Source organism: Cavia porcellus, unplaced genomic scaffold (genome assembly GCF_034190915.1).
Source record: "Cavia porcellus strain 051 isolate PalLab524CR breed Dunkin Hartley unplaced genomic scaffold, mCavPor4.1 scaffold_17, whole genome shotgun sequence".
Lineage (NCBI taxonomy): Eukaryota > Metazoa > Chordata > Mammalia > Rodentia > Caviidae > Cavia > Cavia porcellus.
In genome coordinates this window covers 24685579-24701038 of record NW_026947500.1, presented here as the reverse complement: position 1 = coordinate 24701038, position 15460 = coordinate 24685579, and the positions used below count along the sequence as shown (strand labels likewise).

The 15460-nt window shown below is 49.6% G+C and overlaps 2 protein-coding genes across 3 annotated transcripts; one reads left to right on the top strand and one right to left on the bottom strand.

Annotated features, from left to right (window-relative positions):
* Positions 1-8274: 8274 nt before the first annotated feature.
* On the bottom strand, positions 8275-10320 carry Banf1 (BAF nuclear assembly factor 1). Of its 2 annotated transcripts, none has more exons than XM_003468256.5 (3): positions 10131-10320; positions 9116-9254; positions 8275-8798 (listed from the first exon to the last, which is right to left on the bottom strand). In XM_003468256.5, the coding sequence occupies exons 2-3, from the start codon at positions 9236-9238 to the stop codon at positions 8652-8654; spliced, it is 270 nt and encodes an 89-aa protein (XP_003468304.1). In that variant the 5' UTR covers positions 9239-9254; positions 10131-10320; the 3' UTR covers positions 8275-8651. The 2 variants fall into 2 exon arrangements, with proteins under 2 accessions (XP_003468304.1, XP_005003053.1); XM_005002996.4 differs by having other exon boundaries at positions 9981-10170.
* A 155-nt stretch (positions 10321-10475) lies between these two features.
* Positions 10476-13873, top strand: Eif1ad (eukaryotic translation initiation factor 1A domain containing). Its single transcript, XM_003468253.4, has 6 exons — positions 10476-10795; positions 11584-11758; positions 11901-12009; positions 12097-12205; positions 12374-12421; positions 13007-13873. Exons 2-6 carry the CDS (start codon positions 11672-11674, stop codon positions 13149-13151), a joined length of 498 nt encoding a protein of 165 aa, XP_003468301.1. The 5' UTR covers positions 10476-10795; positions 11584-11671; the 3' UTR covers positions 13152-13873.
* Positions 13874-15460: the final 1587 nt, after the last annotated feature.

The following is a 15460-nucleotide window of genomic DNA, read 5'->3' as shown; positions in this document are numbered from 1 at the left end:
TTTTTTTTTCTTTTCTCCTTAAATAAATTTTAAAAAAAAGAAAAAAAAATGAGTCGTCACGACCTGGATGGGCCCTCAACATCCCTTCCCCCTGCAGGGCTCAAGCCCTACAGGCCCTTCTTGCTGCCCAGAACCCTCTTGAGCCTCTAGCCAGAGGACACCTCCTCCCTGCAAGGACACTCTCCTAAGTGCCAAAGACTTTTTTTTTTTTTTTTGTCTTTTTCGTTTTTATCGGTACCAGGGATCGAACTCACGACTGCCTGCTTACAAGGCAGGTGCTTATGCCGCTGAGCTAAATCCCCAGCCCTCCTAAGTGCCAGAGACTTTTTGTTTGGCAGCTGGTTGAAGCTTCACAGCCTCATAGTGGGTGACTTGAGACAGAAGCTTGGAGCAGGGAAGAAACTCGCTCTATACAGATTGCTTTGTGAGGCCATGCCAACCCTCCAAGGCTGCCATTGGTCAGGGCCCAGGGAGATGGCAAAGACAGTCCTGGTCCCCAAAGGGAAGGGGTAACCTGGAGGAGGCCATCAGCCAAAGGTACCCTTTGTGTGCCTTCCATAGCATCTGGGCGGTTACCAGGCAGGAAAGTATCTTGGTGGTGTCTGTCATCTACTTCCTCTCCAGGGAGGCAGGAAGAAAGCCTGAGGACTCCAGGTAAGTGAATTGGATTCACCCCAAGTTCTAGGCTGGATCTGAGCATGCCTGACCAGAGTGGCTGAGGAGTCAAGCTCACGCTGGATGGGCTGGGTTGCACTGTGTGAATTCCTGCTGACTTTTAGGCCCATCCATGTCCCTAGGCAATGGGTGACCAGGCCCATTGATGCCCTGGTTCCTACCCTGCCACACCAAGTTTGCTTTCTGCTCCAGCATGCCAGGCCTTGGTTCCTCTGGTCTGCAGATTAGGCCAGGTCTGGGCCTCTGAGAGGCCACTCTATCATAAGATACATTCTTGAAGACTCTGTCTCCTGCTGTCCTGGGACTTTCCAGGAACATGTATAGGATGCGGCTGGGAAGCCAGATCAGAGTTTGTGGTCTGTAGTCCCTCACAGGCACTGCCCAGGTTCCAAAGGAGAGGGGAGAAAGGAGACTTCAGTCTCTTTAGAAACAAAGGCCATGGGTGAGACAGGGAAAGACATACAGCAGATGGGAAATCAGGCCCACTAGGGACCCATGCCAGAAGCAGGAGACAAGCCCAGGAACCAGTGGGCGCTGGAGCCACAGCTTCAAAGAGGAAGAGGGAGTCTTCCTTACCCTGCAGAGAACAGGCAACAATCCAGCAGTGCGAAGACTGAGGTGTGGGGACCCTGGGGCACAACCTAGCCCCCACCTAAGCACACCAGACCTGTGTGATGCCATCACAGTATCAGGAGCCAGGGTGAGTATGCCTGGACCCATCAGGAAAGCATCAGACAGAGTATGGACTGGAACCCCAGGGAAACCCTCCCTCTCAGGCCAGGCTGCAAACCCAGGGGCAGCTTCCTGGGAAGAGACAGGAGCCACAAGTGGGCCTGCTGTGGCCACCAGGAAATCTCTGGGGGCAAGGGGGGACATATATTGCCCAGAATCTTTAACCCACCTTTGTCCCATCCTGGCCCTTTGCTTATCCTCCTATTGTCCCTGTGCTGATACACAGAAAATGGGACAGAAAACACATGTTCTGTTTATCAGGTGATTTCAGAATCAGTGCCTACATTTCTACCCCACAGGTCAAGAAAGAGAAATGTCACTTCCACTTCCAAGCCCTTGTGTAACTGTACCCTTGTCCCCTGCCCAAAGATGGCCACGACTGCTATTTTCTTTACTACTGATTTTTGCAACAAGCGTTTTCATGATCTCTGTAGTTTATCATCTGTGTAGGGATAGCAAAGCAAGAACTTGTTTCCCAGAAGGGGACCGAAGCCAGGGCCTCAGTGTTTGCTATGCAGGCACTGACTGCCACAGCTCTGCCCAGAGCTATAGCCCCAGCACGAGAATTCCTTCTTAACATTACGAAAGTGGAAACACATCATTTTATGTTTTGCTTAATTTGAACAACATTGAGATTCACTGGTTGTACATGGCTCCCAAGGTGTTCTGCATTTCACACTGTGCTGCTCAAATCTGTTAACACCGAGGGCCTCCAAGTCACCCAGCCACTGTGCCCTGTCCTGGGCATGGGTGCACACCAGTGCCTCTGAGGAAGGCCTCTCAGCGTGGGGCGCTGGCTTGTGCTTGGGGGCTGCTGCGTGCCCCCAGCTCCTGTCTCTGGGGTGGACTCTGCTCTGGGTGCCCCGGCTTCTGGGTCGCGAGCTGGTGGGAAGCAGTGTGTGGGGAGCACTTCTATGGTGTCTGGGATCTACCTGTGACTGTGTGCACATGTGAGAGTATGGTTGCAGTCACAAATGCCAGTGGCAAAGAATGTTGCAACTGTGTTTTCCTTAAATGATGCTAAAGCAAACCTATCCCTGCTGTGAGAATCCTCTCTCCTGTGGGCAGCAGATCTGAGCTTGCTCACTTGGGAAAGCACCTGCCAGGGCTGTGCCCAACACAAGACCTGGGAGAGGCCCTCTGGGGCATGGGCCACAGAGAGGACACAAGAAGAACTGCCCTGGTCCCCAGGCTACAGGGCCCCACAGAACAGGCGGTCAGCTGCAGGCCACATGCACATGCGGGAATGTTCGGGGGCTGGGAGCTCATAGTCCTTGGGGTTGGGTAGGATGAGCTGAACCCCACAGTGCACCCCAGAGCTGCTCCGGGGCGCTGAGAGCAGCAGAGCACAGGCTCCCCTCAGAGGGCTCACAGGCACTAGCTTAGCCAAGGTCAGGACACCATCCTTCTGTCACTTAGTCTCCCATCCTATTTGGGGTCCTGGAGGTATATGTGTCTCTGTATGTGACACTGGGCTGTTTGGTTTTCTGGGAAGAGACAGCAGAAGCTGCTCTGGGGGTAACAGGGGTCCTGGGAGCCACTAGGAGCAGGAGCGGGGGCCATGAGAGAAAGCAACGAAGCACACAGGAGACATCAATGCAAGCAGCAGCGCTGGTCATTTATTGCAGCAGATGTGGCCTGTAGGCCCCACCCTGTGTCCACTCCCGCGGTGCTGGCCCCATGGTCAGCTACTGCTGCATGCAATTGTGCTTGAGGAGCTCGGTGGAATTCTTCCAGGGCACCTCAAGGATCTCAAAGTCACAGCGCAACTTCTGTGGAGACAGCACAGGGGACCAGGAGGGCTGAGCCAGGCTCAGCCTCTTGCTGGCACCCAGCCCTCTGCCACCACCACACTCTGGGGCAGAGATGGGTACTCCTTGGCCTGAGGAATACAGATCTGGAGGCAGATGGCTGAGGCTAGATCCAGCTCCCAGGGCTTTCCAACCAACTCCTCAGTCTGGAGAAGCCCAGCCTCCCCTTCCTGCATGCCACACTGGCCTGGATGTTGAGTCACCAAGGCTGGGCAGGTTTAGCCTGGCACATCTGCACCTGCAGGTCCACAGTGGCCAGACCAGCTCAGGGTGGCCAAGCTGAGGGCCTCAGGCTCTGCATGGGGCCCAGATAGGGGGCATCACTGTTCCTTCTGCTCCACCTGTATGGCCAGGGAACAGGTGGTGAGGTCCACGTGGTCTCCAGAGACCTCTGTCTTCCTGCATGCTGTGCTCTCCAAGTCCATGGTCAGGCAGTACTTGATGCCAGCCACCAGCTGGGGACAATGGCAGCGAATTGAGGGTTGGGGAACCCTCTCCTCCCTGGAGCCTCTCCCACTGCCCTGGGGCTCGTGCAGGGTCCTGACCAGGCACCCAGGGATGTGAGTCAGAGGCCTGGTTCCTACTGGGGTCTGCACACTGAAGTCTGGGCAGCTGGGAGTGTAGCTTAGAGCCCTTACCGTCTATGCATGAGTTCATTTCCCAGCATGAGGCCAGGGCAGTCACAAGGGAGGTCCCCTCTGTCTCCCCGCTATCCCACATGGCCAGGATCAAGGGGAAGCAAGTGAATTAGTTCTGAGACACTAGGTAAGATCACTTTTTTAAAAAAATTAGTTATTTTGGAGGCTGGGGATTTAGCTCAGTGGCCTAAGCACCTGCCTGCCAAGGGCAAGATTGTGAGTTCAGTCCCTGGTACAAAAAAAATCAAGTTATTTTGTGGTTGGGTCGTGTCTCTTCAATAGTCACTTTTGTGACAAGTTCACAGTAAATTTTTATTTTGTACCAGGGATTGAACTTACCACCTCACACTTGCCAGGCAGGTACTTATACCACTGAGCTAAATCCCTGGCCCCTGGAGTTTGGTCTTCATCAGATTTTTTAAATTCCTCTATGAGGCAGGCATAGTGGCACAGGTCTGTAATCCCAGCACTTAGTAAAAGGTAAAAGATTTATGTGATCTGAAGAGAAACCAGAGTATAATTCCAACACTTGGGAGACTGAGGCAAGAGGATCACTGCAAATTTGAGGCCGGCCTTGGCTATGTAGTGAGACTGTCTTAAAAAGACGAAAAATAAAAATTCCTGTATAAAAGTACTGCTGAGTCTTTGGCAGTCACCAGGCACTTAGGCAGCCTCTCTCTGGCCTGGCCTGCCAGTCCTTTTTACATCTTGAGGGTGGACCTCCTGCTTTTGAGGGTGGAGCAGAAGCTGCTTTTGCCTCTGGAGTGGGCTTGCAGAGGCCGCCTGCTGTGTTCATTTAGCACCTGCTCCTGGTGGGCCACAGACACTATGCAGACCCACCCTTGACTAAATTCCCATCCCTACTGATGACAAGACAGTGCCCCATTTGTATCACCGTTCTACCCTCAAGTCCTTTCAGTTTTCCTTTTACCCTACTGAAGTGGGTTCATGAACCATATAAGAATCCAAACAGCCTAATTGATAAATTTGGAATTTTATTAGCTGAGCTCAGCAACCACCTGTAGACCTGTTTCAGAGTTAAAACGAGTGGCCCTGAACTGGAAAGTTACAGAGCTTTTTAAAACAGAAAACCACCAAAAGACATCCTGTTAGAAACAATTTAGCTTAAAAAAAAAAAAAAGAAACAATTTAGCTAGAATCTTACATTGATTTTTGGTTGACACCTATATCTTGCTTCTTTGTTGAGCAGGTTAATTTTTCTCTTGTGGGTGCAGCTCATTTTGCTTTTCTCATGGGACTTGCACCCTGAGTAATTTTTCACTCTTCTGGGTCAAATACAAGGCACTAGTTAAATGAAGGACTCAAGATGGTGTCAGTTATGCCAAGCCACACCACCTATTAATTTGGAAATCTAGCTAACACACAGGAAAGGACTCAGAATATAAACGTTAATTTTTTTTTTTTTTTTTCTCTTTTAGTGCTAGGGGTTGGGTCCAGTATGTCACACGTGCTAGGCAAGTGCTCAAACTGAGTCTCATGTCCGGCCCTGTTTGATTCAATTTAATAAAAATAAATCAGTGCCAGGGCTAAGGATTTAGTTCAGTGGCTCAAGCGATCGCCTGGTAAGCACCAGGTCATGAGTTCCATCCTCTGTACAAAAAAAAAAAGAAAAAAATCAATGCCTACATTACCATTCCACAGGCCAGGAAAAGGAAACACAGCTAGGCATGGTGGCACACTCCTCTAACCCCCAACTACAGTGTGAGGCAGGATTATGAGCTTGAGATCAGCCTAGATGATTTAGCAAGACCCTGCCTTAAAATAAAACTAAAGAGCTGGCTATGTAGCTCAGTGGAAGCATGCCCTGGGTTCAAACCTTAGGACTGGAAAAGGGAAAAAATGGGAAAGCAAGAGCTAGAGATTTAGGTTGATGACACAGCACCTGCCTGGGGAGCTTGGGGTTCTGAGTTTGATCCCCAGTACTCAAAGATATGAGAAAAACAAAAATGGGAAGTCAGTCCAAGCCCTTCCATTATCAGACTCTTCCCTTCCCCCAAGAAAATCACTACTGACACTTTTTTCCTTACGGTAGCTTTTGGTCCTGGCTAAGTCCAGTGCTTTCACCTGATAACCAGTGCACTGCCACTTAGCTACAGCCCTAGCACCTACTGCTAACATTTTGATTTTTTGATAGGGCTTGCTTTGTAACCCAGGCTGGCTTCACATGCATGGTGGATCCTCCTGTGTCAGCCTCCTAAGTACTAGGGTTCTAGGTGTGCACCACTATGCATGTTGACTTTTTACAAACCTTTAAGTACGTACTTCCTTTTCTTTCTAGTTTTACCGTCTGTGCACATATTTCTGTGTGTGAATTTATTTAACATAACCTTTGGGTTTTGCTTCATTTGCTCAGTATTGAGATACATCATTTGACTTTGACTGTTTTGTTTTGCTTTGCTTTTATTGAAGAAGGGTCTTGCTATGTTCAGGCTGGCCTTGGACTACGTACCCCTGACTGGTCTCCAACCTACAGCAACCCTCCTGCCTCAGCCTCCTGAGTGCTAGGATTACAAGTGTGTACCACCATGTCCACCAGTTCTACGTACTTTGTCTATTGTAGTACTCAGAACCATGAGAGCTGTGCCCAGCCTAGGCTCTTAAAACGACACAACTGTGCACGTTTTGTGTAGGTCCTGCCACAGGTGTTCAGGAGTTTCTCAGAGGCAGAGAATGGAACTACTGGCTCACAAGGTGTGTCAGTTTTGCAAAATAACACCCAACTGTTTTTCCAGAGTGCTCAAAGCAATTTACACCCTCACCACCTGGGTATCAGTTCCTGTTGCTGCATTTGCTCAACACTTGCTGTTGTCCAACTCATAACATTTTTGCCAACTGGGCAGGTATTGATGGCATTTGTTTTCCTGAGCCTTTTCACATACTTTTTTTTTTTTTTTTTTTTTTTTGGACAGAGGCTTCCTATCCAGTTCAGGATGGTCTTGGAACTTGCAACAATTTACCTGCCACAGGGGCTGGAGGTTTAGCTCAGCAGCATAAGCACCTGCCTTGGAAGCAGGCAGTCGTGAGTTCGATCCCTGGTACTGATAAAAACGAAAAAGACAAAAAAAAAAAAAAATTTACCTGCCTCAGCCTCCTGAGTGCTGGGATTACTGGTGTGCACCACCATGCCTGGCTCAAATGCCTCTTTCAAGTATTTTTATCAATTTTCCCATTGTGTTGTCTACTTTTTTCTTGGTTGCAGGTCTTCCCATGCTTCAGATACTAATACTGTGTAAATACCCTTTTCCAGTCTTCTGTGGTTTACACAAAATTTCTAAGAGTTAAATCTGCCAATTTTCTCTTAATTTTTCCTACCTTGAGATCACTAAATATTTCTCATACTTCCCCAATTTTTGTACTTGTGTTTTAATATCACTGTTGCCTCCCCAGACAGTAATCATTATGTTGAAAATTGTTTTATTTATACTATAAGCAAATCACTGCTCAATGATGCTGTTAAATTTGGGATGAATTTGGGATCAAGTACAGGTAGGAAGTATACAACTAGTATGCTTTCCACATAGCAACTTCAATTTCCAAGAGGGTAAACTGAGGTTCAGAGAGGCTGATACACATGATCAAGGAATATAGTCTTCTAGATACAAGGGTTTACAGATTCTAGTCTGGCTATTTCCCAGCAAGTCCACGGAAAAATTAGCCTCTGTAAATCCTAAATTTCCAGGAGGGGGCACACAAAAAACCCACAAGGGCTTGGCCCAGCATGGTGGTACATACCTATAATCCCAGCACTCAGGAGGACTGCCATGAGTTCAAGGCCAGCCTGAACTATATAGTGAAACCTTGTCTCAAAAAACAAAACAAGGGGCTGGGGATTTAGCTCAGCGGCATAAGTGCCTGCCTTGCAAGCAGGCAGTCGTGAGTTCGATCCCTGGTACCGATAAAAACGAAAAAGACAAAAACAAAACAAAACAGGACTAAAATGTGCTAAATTCAAGTGTAACTCTCTCAAGCCCTCCTACCTGTAATACCTGTGACTCCTGATCCCTATGACAACTTTCAGAGGGCAGGAAAGCAGTCAACATGATGAATGACAGGTGAACTCTTACCCACATCCAATCCACCCTTTTCCTGGTATCTCTGACTCCCACTGATTTTTCCATCAGGTGCTGCCTAGCCTAGCTGTTGATTCAAATGACATCTGGAACATTACAGCCTACCTGGTTCCCCGGAAGAGATCAACCCACGTTCTCTCACATTATTTAGGGACTGGGTCACTCCGAGGCACCTGCCCAAGGCCCACAAGCCTAGGGCGGCTACCCTCTGGGAGTGGGAAGCTGCCAGTTTCAGTCTGCACTGATAAGAAGTACAGCAGACATGGTCGCTCCCTGAGGAAGAATGACTACCATTCCACTTATTTTTCAAAACACACCACCTACACATGAAGGCCGCTGACTTTATTGATCTAAAAACAGTGACTGTTCTGCCAAAAAAAGGGAGCCAAATGGCATCATACAGACCAGAGAAGAGGTGGAAGTGAGGGAAAGGGGCTGGGAATCCACTCAAGAAAGCTGGGAACTGTCGCCAAAGAACTGGCAAGGGAAGAATGAGGAAGGGAAAATGCATGCAAGAGTGAAATTTCCAAAAAAGTTGAAATAGTGTCGGGGAGAAAACTCCCAAAAGACTCTTGAATACATCAGAGGTGAGTACGACAACAGCAATCTTTTCCATTGTAGAAGAGAGTGAGGTGCCCCCACTCAGCTGCGAACTCTAGAGACTCGGACTCTGCGGCTGGGGATTGACGGCTCCCCAGACAGCATCACAAGAAGGCATCACACCACTCCCGGAGGCACCCAAAGCAGTCCCGGGACTGCTTGGCGTTGGCACCACACGTGTCCTTCAGCCATTCCCGGAAGAGGTCTTCATCTTTCTTTAGCACCAGAAATTGGCCAAGAACCACATAGGCCTGGAAAACAGGTAAAGGAAAGGTACTGCTGCTAAATACAATGTGGTCTTCAGCCATGCTACCCTGACTGTGCCAGACCTTCTAAGGTTCTCGCCAGATTAGTACTAGGATGGAAGAGCAAGTATTTCCGTGGCATTCTAAACACAGAACTTTCTGTCAAGGGCAGATTTTGCCCCACCCCATCACCATCGAGTGGGCACAGCCACCTCAGATTATCTACTACTGTCAACCCCACCCCTCATATATACTTGCCTTCCTCATTCTCAATCTGTCCTGAAATAATGCAGTCTCCCCAGGAACCCACAGCCACCCCACACCTTGTCAAAGCCTCTTTCCTCCAACTTCTTGCCCAGGACTTCACCAATCCCAGCCAGGCTCCCCACTGGCTTTTCCCCCATGGGCTCTGCCACGAAGTCTCGGTGCTTTTGGGACGTAGTCATCTTGATCAGGATTAACCTGGGAATCCCAAGACAAAGCAGGTTAGGACTGAGAACCAGAAACTCCTAAAAACAATCTCATATTAAGAGGAAGATACGGAGCAGGGTGTGGTGGTGCACGCCTATAATCCCAGAACTTGGGAGGCTGAGGCAGGGTTGTTGCAAATTAGAGACCAGCCTAGGCTACAAAGTGTGTTCAAGGCCACCCTGAACTGTATAGTGAGACCCTGTCTCAAAAAAAAAAAAAAAAAAAAAAAAAAAAAAAAGAAGAAGAAGAAGAAGAAAGATACGTCGCCGCTATGGCTGTTCATTTTCCTCGTTTCACAGATAAGAAAACAGCCTGGGAGAGTCTTCCCCACTACTGGAAAGAAAAATCTCTTCCATGACCCGGTGACTAGGTTTCTTATACTCCCCAGGGAAATACTATCTTGCTCTAACAGGTGGCGCAAGCAAGGCAGTGGGAAGACTTCCAAGGTCAGCAGCCAGAACCCGCCCCACGGCTGTCAATCCCTCGATGACACTGGCTGGAGAAAGAAAAAAATGACACGGCCCATAACAGCCACGGGGTGCGATAAATCAACCAAAGGCCTGGACCGGACTGGTCCCCGGAGACTATTCACCCGCGCAGACTGCCAGCAACACACCCGCCACCGCCGTCCCGCCGCGGCAGCCCCGGGAGTCCAGCCCTTGTCCCAGCACACGGCGCCCCGCCCCCGACACACTGCGCCCCGCCTCCTCCACGCGCCTCGGCTCCTACGCGCAGTTCCTCCTCTCGGCACAGCGGAGCCCTCGGCAAAGGCGCTTCCTCTGGTTCGCAGCAGCGACAAGGCGTCCTTCTTCGCCTTGTCCCCGCTCCTCCTCCCGCTTCTACCCAGGACCCGGCTCCCCGACTCACGCTCGCCGGCAGCTTTAGCCCCGCTAACGGTTCCTCCCGCTACCCGACAGCTCCCGCTGAGGCCTCAAGTCACTAGAACTTTCTTCAATTTCCGCTTCCGGGTCGCCTCAAGCCCCGCCTTAAAAACCTCCAAATTGGGTACTTCTAGCCACTGAAAGCCATAGAGACGAGGCTCATGGGCTACGTGGTATTCTTATTAGCGGTTCCTTTTCAGTCCTCCTCGGAAAGCGAGGCTGTCTTGTGTATTCTCTCATCTTTGGCAGCACTTACAGTCTGAGGAAAAGAAACCTCCAAGAATACTTGCTTTCTCTGTTCCGGCGCCCGGAACTCAAGGAAATAGGCCTGACAGATCTGGCAGTGGGAAGAGTTAGAGGGACGGAGACCAGAGGGGAAGTGCCGCGGAAGACTTCCGAGAGTGCGCCGGAAGTACAGGTGTCGGCAAAGTCCAACTGGGGCTAGAGTCCTCGCTATCCGGCAGGCGAAAACCCAAAACGCCAGATACCCGAGGCCAAACTAACGCTGCCATTGTAGCCACCAGCGGGTTCCATTTCTGTGCTTTCGTTGGCTTGCCTTGAAGTGAGCCGTGGACGAGTCGCTCTCTGCGTCCAGCTTGGAAAACGAGGTGGTTGTTCAGGCAGTGCCTGTGGACCCGACAGCCAGAGAGAGTAAGTGGGGGTCTTTCTCTGAAGCTCTTTCCTCTGGAGTAGAGGGAGACGGAGACGGGGAACAATAACAGTTAGAGATGATATATCGGCGAATGGTTTGGAAACATTCCGTATTAGTGTGGTACCGGCTCTTGTCTTCGAGGGACCCGTATAATGGCATGTGCTGCAGATTGAGATCGCCTACCTCGATCCTTAAGTCATTTCTAGTTTGGACCGTCGTGTTGTGGCGTAATTGAAGATTGAAGGTTGTGTAACTTTGCTAGATGTGGGGTGTACAGGTATGTTGAGACGGTAGTTTTCAAACTCCAGAGAGTCAGCCAGAATGAGTTCTGTGGGACATGTGTATAGTTTGATGGTCACCATCAAACACAGGATTTAGCCTCATATGACACATGAGGCAATTTTTTCTCATTTTATGGCTGTGCTGAGTTAGGCATTGTCTTTTCTGGGGTCCAGAGAAGTTAAAGAGTTAGGAAATGATCTGGGTTTGGTAGCCCACGCCTGACATCCCAGCACTGTGGAAGGCTGAAGATCACAAGCCCAGGCCCAGCCTGGGATCTTACCAATACCCTGTCTCAAAATTTTAAAAGGTCAAAATTAACTAATTAAAATAAAAGGACTGGGGAAGGATCCTCAGTTCAAAGGCCTTGGGAGCAATTTTCCGAACTACAAAAAGGTAATAATTGAGGCAGGTTTTTAATCCAGACAGAGAGATCTTAAGAGTCTGTGATTTTAAACTAGGTAGGGTGCTGTATTATTTCTTAGACCATCCCCTGTCTTCAAAATAGTCCTGGCTTCTGAGACTGCCATCCGAGAAACTCAGGAGGAGGAGCTGACCATTTCTGTGTTCCTAATCACCCTGTGGCTGGAGCCAACATGTCACAGGCCACCAAGAGGAAGCATGTGGTGAAAGAGGTGCTAGGGGAGCACATAGTACCCTCTGACCGACAGCAGATAGTGAGGGTGAGTGGCGTTGGGCACAAACTGCTCCCCACCAGCCCTGCACTGCTGTTGGATCCTTAGGGTGGGAGCAGGGTGCAGCGCAGCTCAGGGGTGAAGGGTCTGACTGATGAGGCTGACTGAATCTTGGTCTGTCCTGGACTAGGTGCTCAGGACCCCAGGGAACAATCTGCATGAGGTGGAGACGGCCCAAGGGCAGCGCTTCCTGGTGAGCATGCCTTCCAAATACCGCAAAAACATCTGGATCAAGAGAGGTGAGAGCAACAGCCCTGTAGGGACCATAACCATTTCCTGTTGCCATGGCTTTCCCCATCACTGGCTTTGCCTTTTGTCACCTACAGGGGACTTTCTGATTGTTGACCCCATTGAAGAAGGAGAGAAGGTGAAGGCTGAGATCTCCTTTGTGCTTTGCAAGGACCACGTGCGCGCTCTGCAGAAGGAGGGGTTCTGGTAGAGTGGTTCCCTTTATTTTTGACTCTGGCTTCTGGGAGGTCTGACTTCTTAGCTAGGGAACTACGGGAGGGAAAATCATGGCATCTCAAGGCAGGAATAGCTGGAAACAGTTGTTTTGCTGAGAGGTTCTCTGTTCACTCTGACCTGGCTCTTGTTGTCACACAGGCCTGAGGCCTTCTCTGAAGTGGCTGAGAAGGACAACAACAGGAACAGGTGAGGGACAAAACCCAGTCAGCAAAGACAGAAAATAGGGGTCCATGTCCTGGTGTTTTGAGGGGAAAATTGAACCTTCCTCTGTCCCTTTGTAGGATACCTCATGACAGCTGCTAAGTCCATGGTAGAATAAGATGAAGATGTCCCTAGTTAAAGTCCTGGCTTTGCCACTTTCAGCTGAGTGACTTTAAGCAAGTTACTCAATAGCTTAAGGCTTTCTTTCCTCATCTGTAAAATGGGAACCCTGTGAGGAATAAAGAAACTAATGTTTAGAACACTGCCTGTAGAATATTGACCCATCATGTTGGTTAGTGGTAGAGAATTGTTACAATTCCTAGGTGAAGCCAAAGGCTGGAACAAATGTTGGGTGGGAGGCAGTCTGGCTTATTTTCTAAGGCCAGGTTTTCTCAGTGTTTGCTTGGTGTCTCTCTCTCTTTCACCTTAAAGGGCTGCAGTTTCTCTGAACGCCCATGGCTCCCTGGCGGCCTGGAAACATGACCGTGCTTTTCTTAGTCTTCTGGGTAGCATATCTCGTTTTCCCATCTCAGGAGGTGTTGGGCTAACTCTTTTCCCCTCCCCTTGCAGACAAGCTCAGCCAGAACTCCCTGCGGAGCCGCAGTCATCGGGAGAGGAGTCTGGCTCTGAAGATGACTCTGACCTCTTCGTTAACACCAACCGCAGGCAGTATTTTGAGAGTGAGGAGGAAAGTGAAGAGGAAGAGGCTGCTTGAGACCTGGGTTGCTCTTCTCCACTTGCTCAGGGACTGGTCCCAGGCTCCCCAGGCTTGGACATTCCCAGGGAGCCCTGCAGATCTTTGCCCCTGGATGGGGACAAGGCAGGGTCCCTCTGTGAACTGTCTTTCTGACTTTGGTGAATTAAACCCCTGGTGGGTGGTGACTTGGTTGGTGTCTGAGTAACTCTCGGGGAGAGGGAGGCTTGTGATGTAAAAACCTGCTCCTTGGCTGGGGATTTAGCTCAGTGGCCTAAGCGCCTGCCTGGCAAGCGCAAGGTTGTGAGTTCGATCCCTGGCACAAAAAAAAAAAAAAAAAAACCTCATCCTTGGGCGCTTAGGGTCCAGTGGGCAGAATGGGAAGGAAATGGGGATGGGCAAGTGGTTGGCCCACACATGCTCTCATTGGGTGCTCAGTGCAGGCTTCGTGCTATTCTTGCAATGTGTGTAGCAGCGGGGAGCCACCCACTTTGTTGCCTGTTCGAACTTAATTCCGATTCAAGCATTCAGGGATGTAGACTAGGAGCTGCCAGTAAGCTGCTCAGGACAAATCTCTTGGTGCCTCCTGAGCCACTTCCCTGGCCTCTAGTCTTCCGTACCACACATGCCCAGCACTTGCTGCCTTATGTCCACTGACTAGACCCTATGTCTCTCTTACCCTTTACCATCTGTCACCTTCGGATTGTGTGCTTTGTGGTCTATAAACCGATACCTATACCTGATTTTATTTGGAACTGGATTATTTCGTGAGAACACTGACATCCTATAACCTTTTTTTTTTTTTTAATCAGTGCTGGGGATTGAACTCATAACCACACATTTGCAAGGCAGGCACTTATACTGCTGAGCTAAATCCCCAGCCCCCCATAACCTTTTAAATTGAGGCTGCTGCTGGTTATGGTAGCACACAGCTGTATTCCCAGTGCTGAAGAGGCTAAGGCAGGAGGATTGCCAAGAGTTTGAGGCTAGCCTGAACTACATAACAAAACCCTGTTTTGGAAACGAAAAAAAGTAAATGGAAGCTGCTGTTTCACCCTCACCCTTTGTATCTGAGCACAGAGTAGTAGGACAGGTGGCCTCCTTGTAGCTGTCTGCTCATCACTGTCCACTGCCCTCTGTAGTTGGCTTTTGGCTTCAGATGTCTGAACTCAAGCTGTCCGTGCCTCAGCCTCACAAGTACTCCCTCGGACCCTCCTGAAAATCATGTCATCCCACTTCCTGAAAGTTTTTCCCTAGATCTGCACTGTCCTTGCCATCACTAGCATTGACCTAGTCACTGACCTGTGATTGGTGAGTTTACCGCATGGCTCCACGTTCTTCTCTACTGGGTTTTCTACAACCCACAGTGGAGCTGACAACACTGGCCCCTGGTCCCTCGAGATCCCCAGGATGTTCACATCCCTTCTTGTCCAGCCTGTTGCCCACACCCCTACTTACTCCCTGGTTCCCTGACATTACTAGAATTGTGGTACCTTTTGAATTTGGGTACCTGTACATTTACCACCACCTGGCTTTCTTATTTACCCTCTGTGCAAAAAAATCTGTTTTTTGAGACAAGGTTGTGGTAAGGTACCCAGGCTGGCCTCAACCTCGAGTAGCAGGGATTACTGCATGCACCACCATATATACCTGCCTTAACAATTATTTATCCTCATCCTCCAAACCTTGACATTTTCACCATTAGCCTTCTGTCCTCACTTCCATCCTGTGCTGTGTCACCCTGTCTCCTTGCATTGTGTTCATCCAGCGCCACAGCATGATCAGGAGGAGAGACAGCAGCCAGCATTTGTACGTTAATTCTTTACTCTAACCCTCAGGTGGACACCACCCCCAGCGGGTCTCTTTGGCAGGTCTCCTGGAGTTAAAAGTGCCAAAAATCTGACCACAACAATAAAGACCCAGAATATTAAGCCAAGGGCCTGGGTCCCACAGTAGTGTGCTGCAGGATTCAGCTGAAGACCTAGAGCCCATGACAGTGCCTCCCATGAGTCCAACTGGAGGTCTAGAGCCTACAGCAAGGACTCATGCCAGTCTGTTTTATGGGTCTGCACTGGGAATGCCCAAAAGTAGAACTAGAAAGTCTATGCCACTGGGGTGAAGGAGCTATGCCAATAGGTTGAGGGTTCTACACTGGAGCCATGTAGTCACACTGAAGAACCAGGGCTTCCCAGAAATACCACAGCCATCCTCAGTGACAATGAAGTCCTGAGCTCCTCCAATGATGACAACAGTCTAATGCATGCCAGGAAGCCAGTGTGACAAGCTTCTGGATATTAAACAGCACACATCTTCCCCTCTGGAGCCAAAAG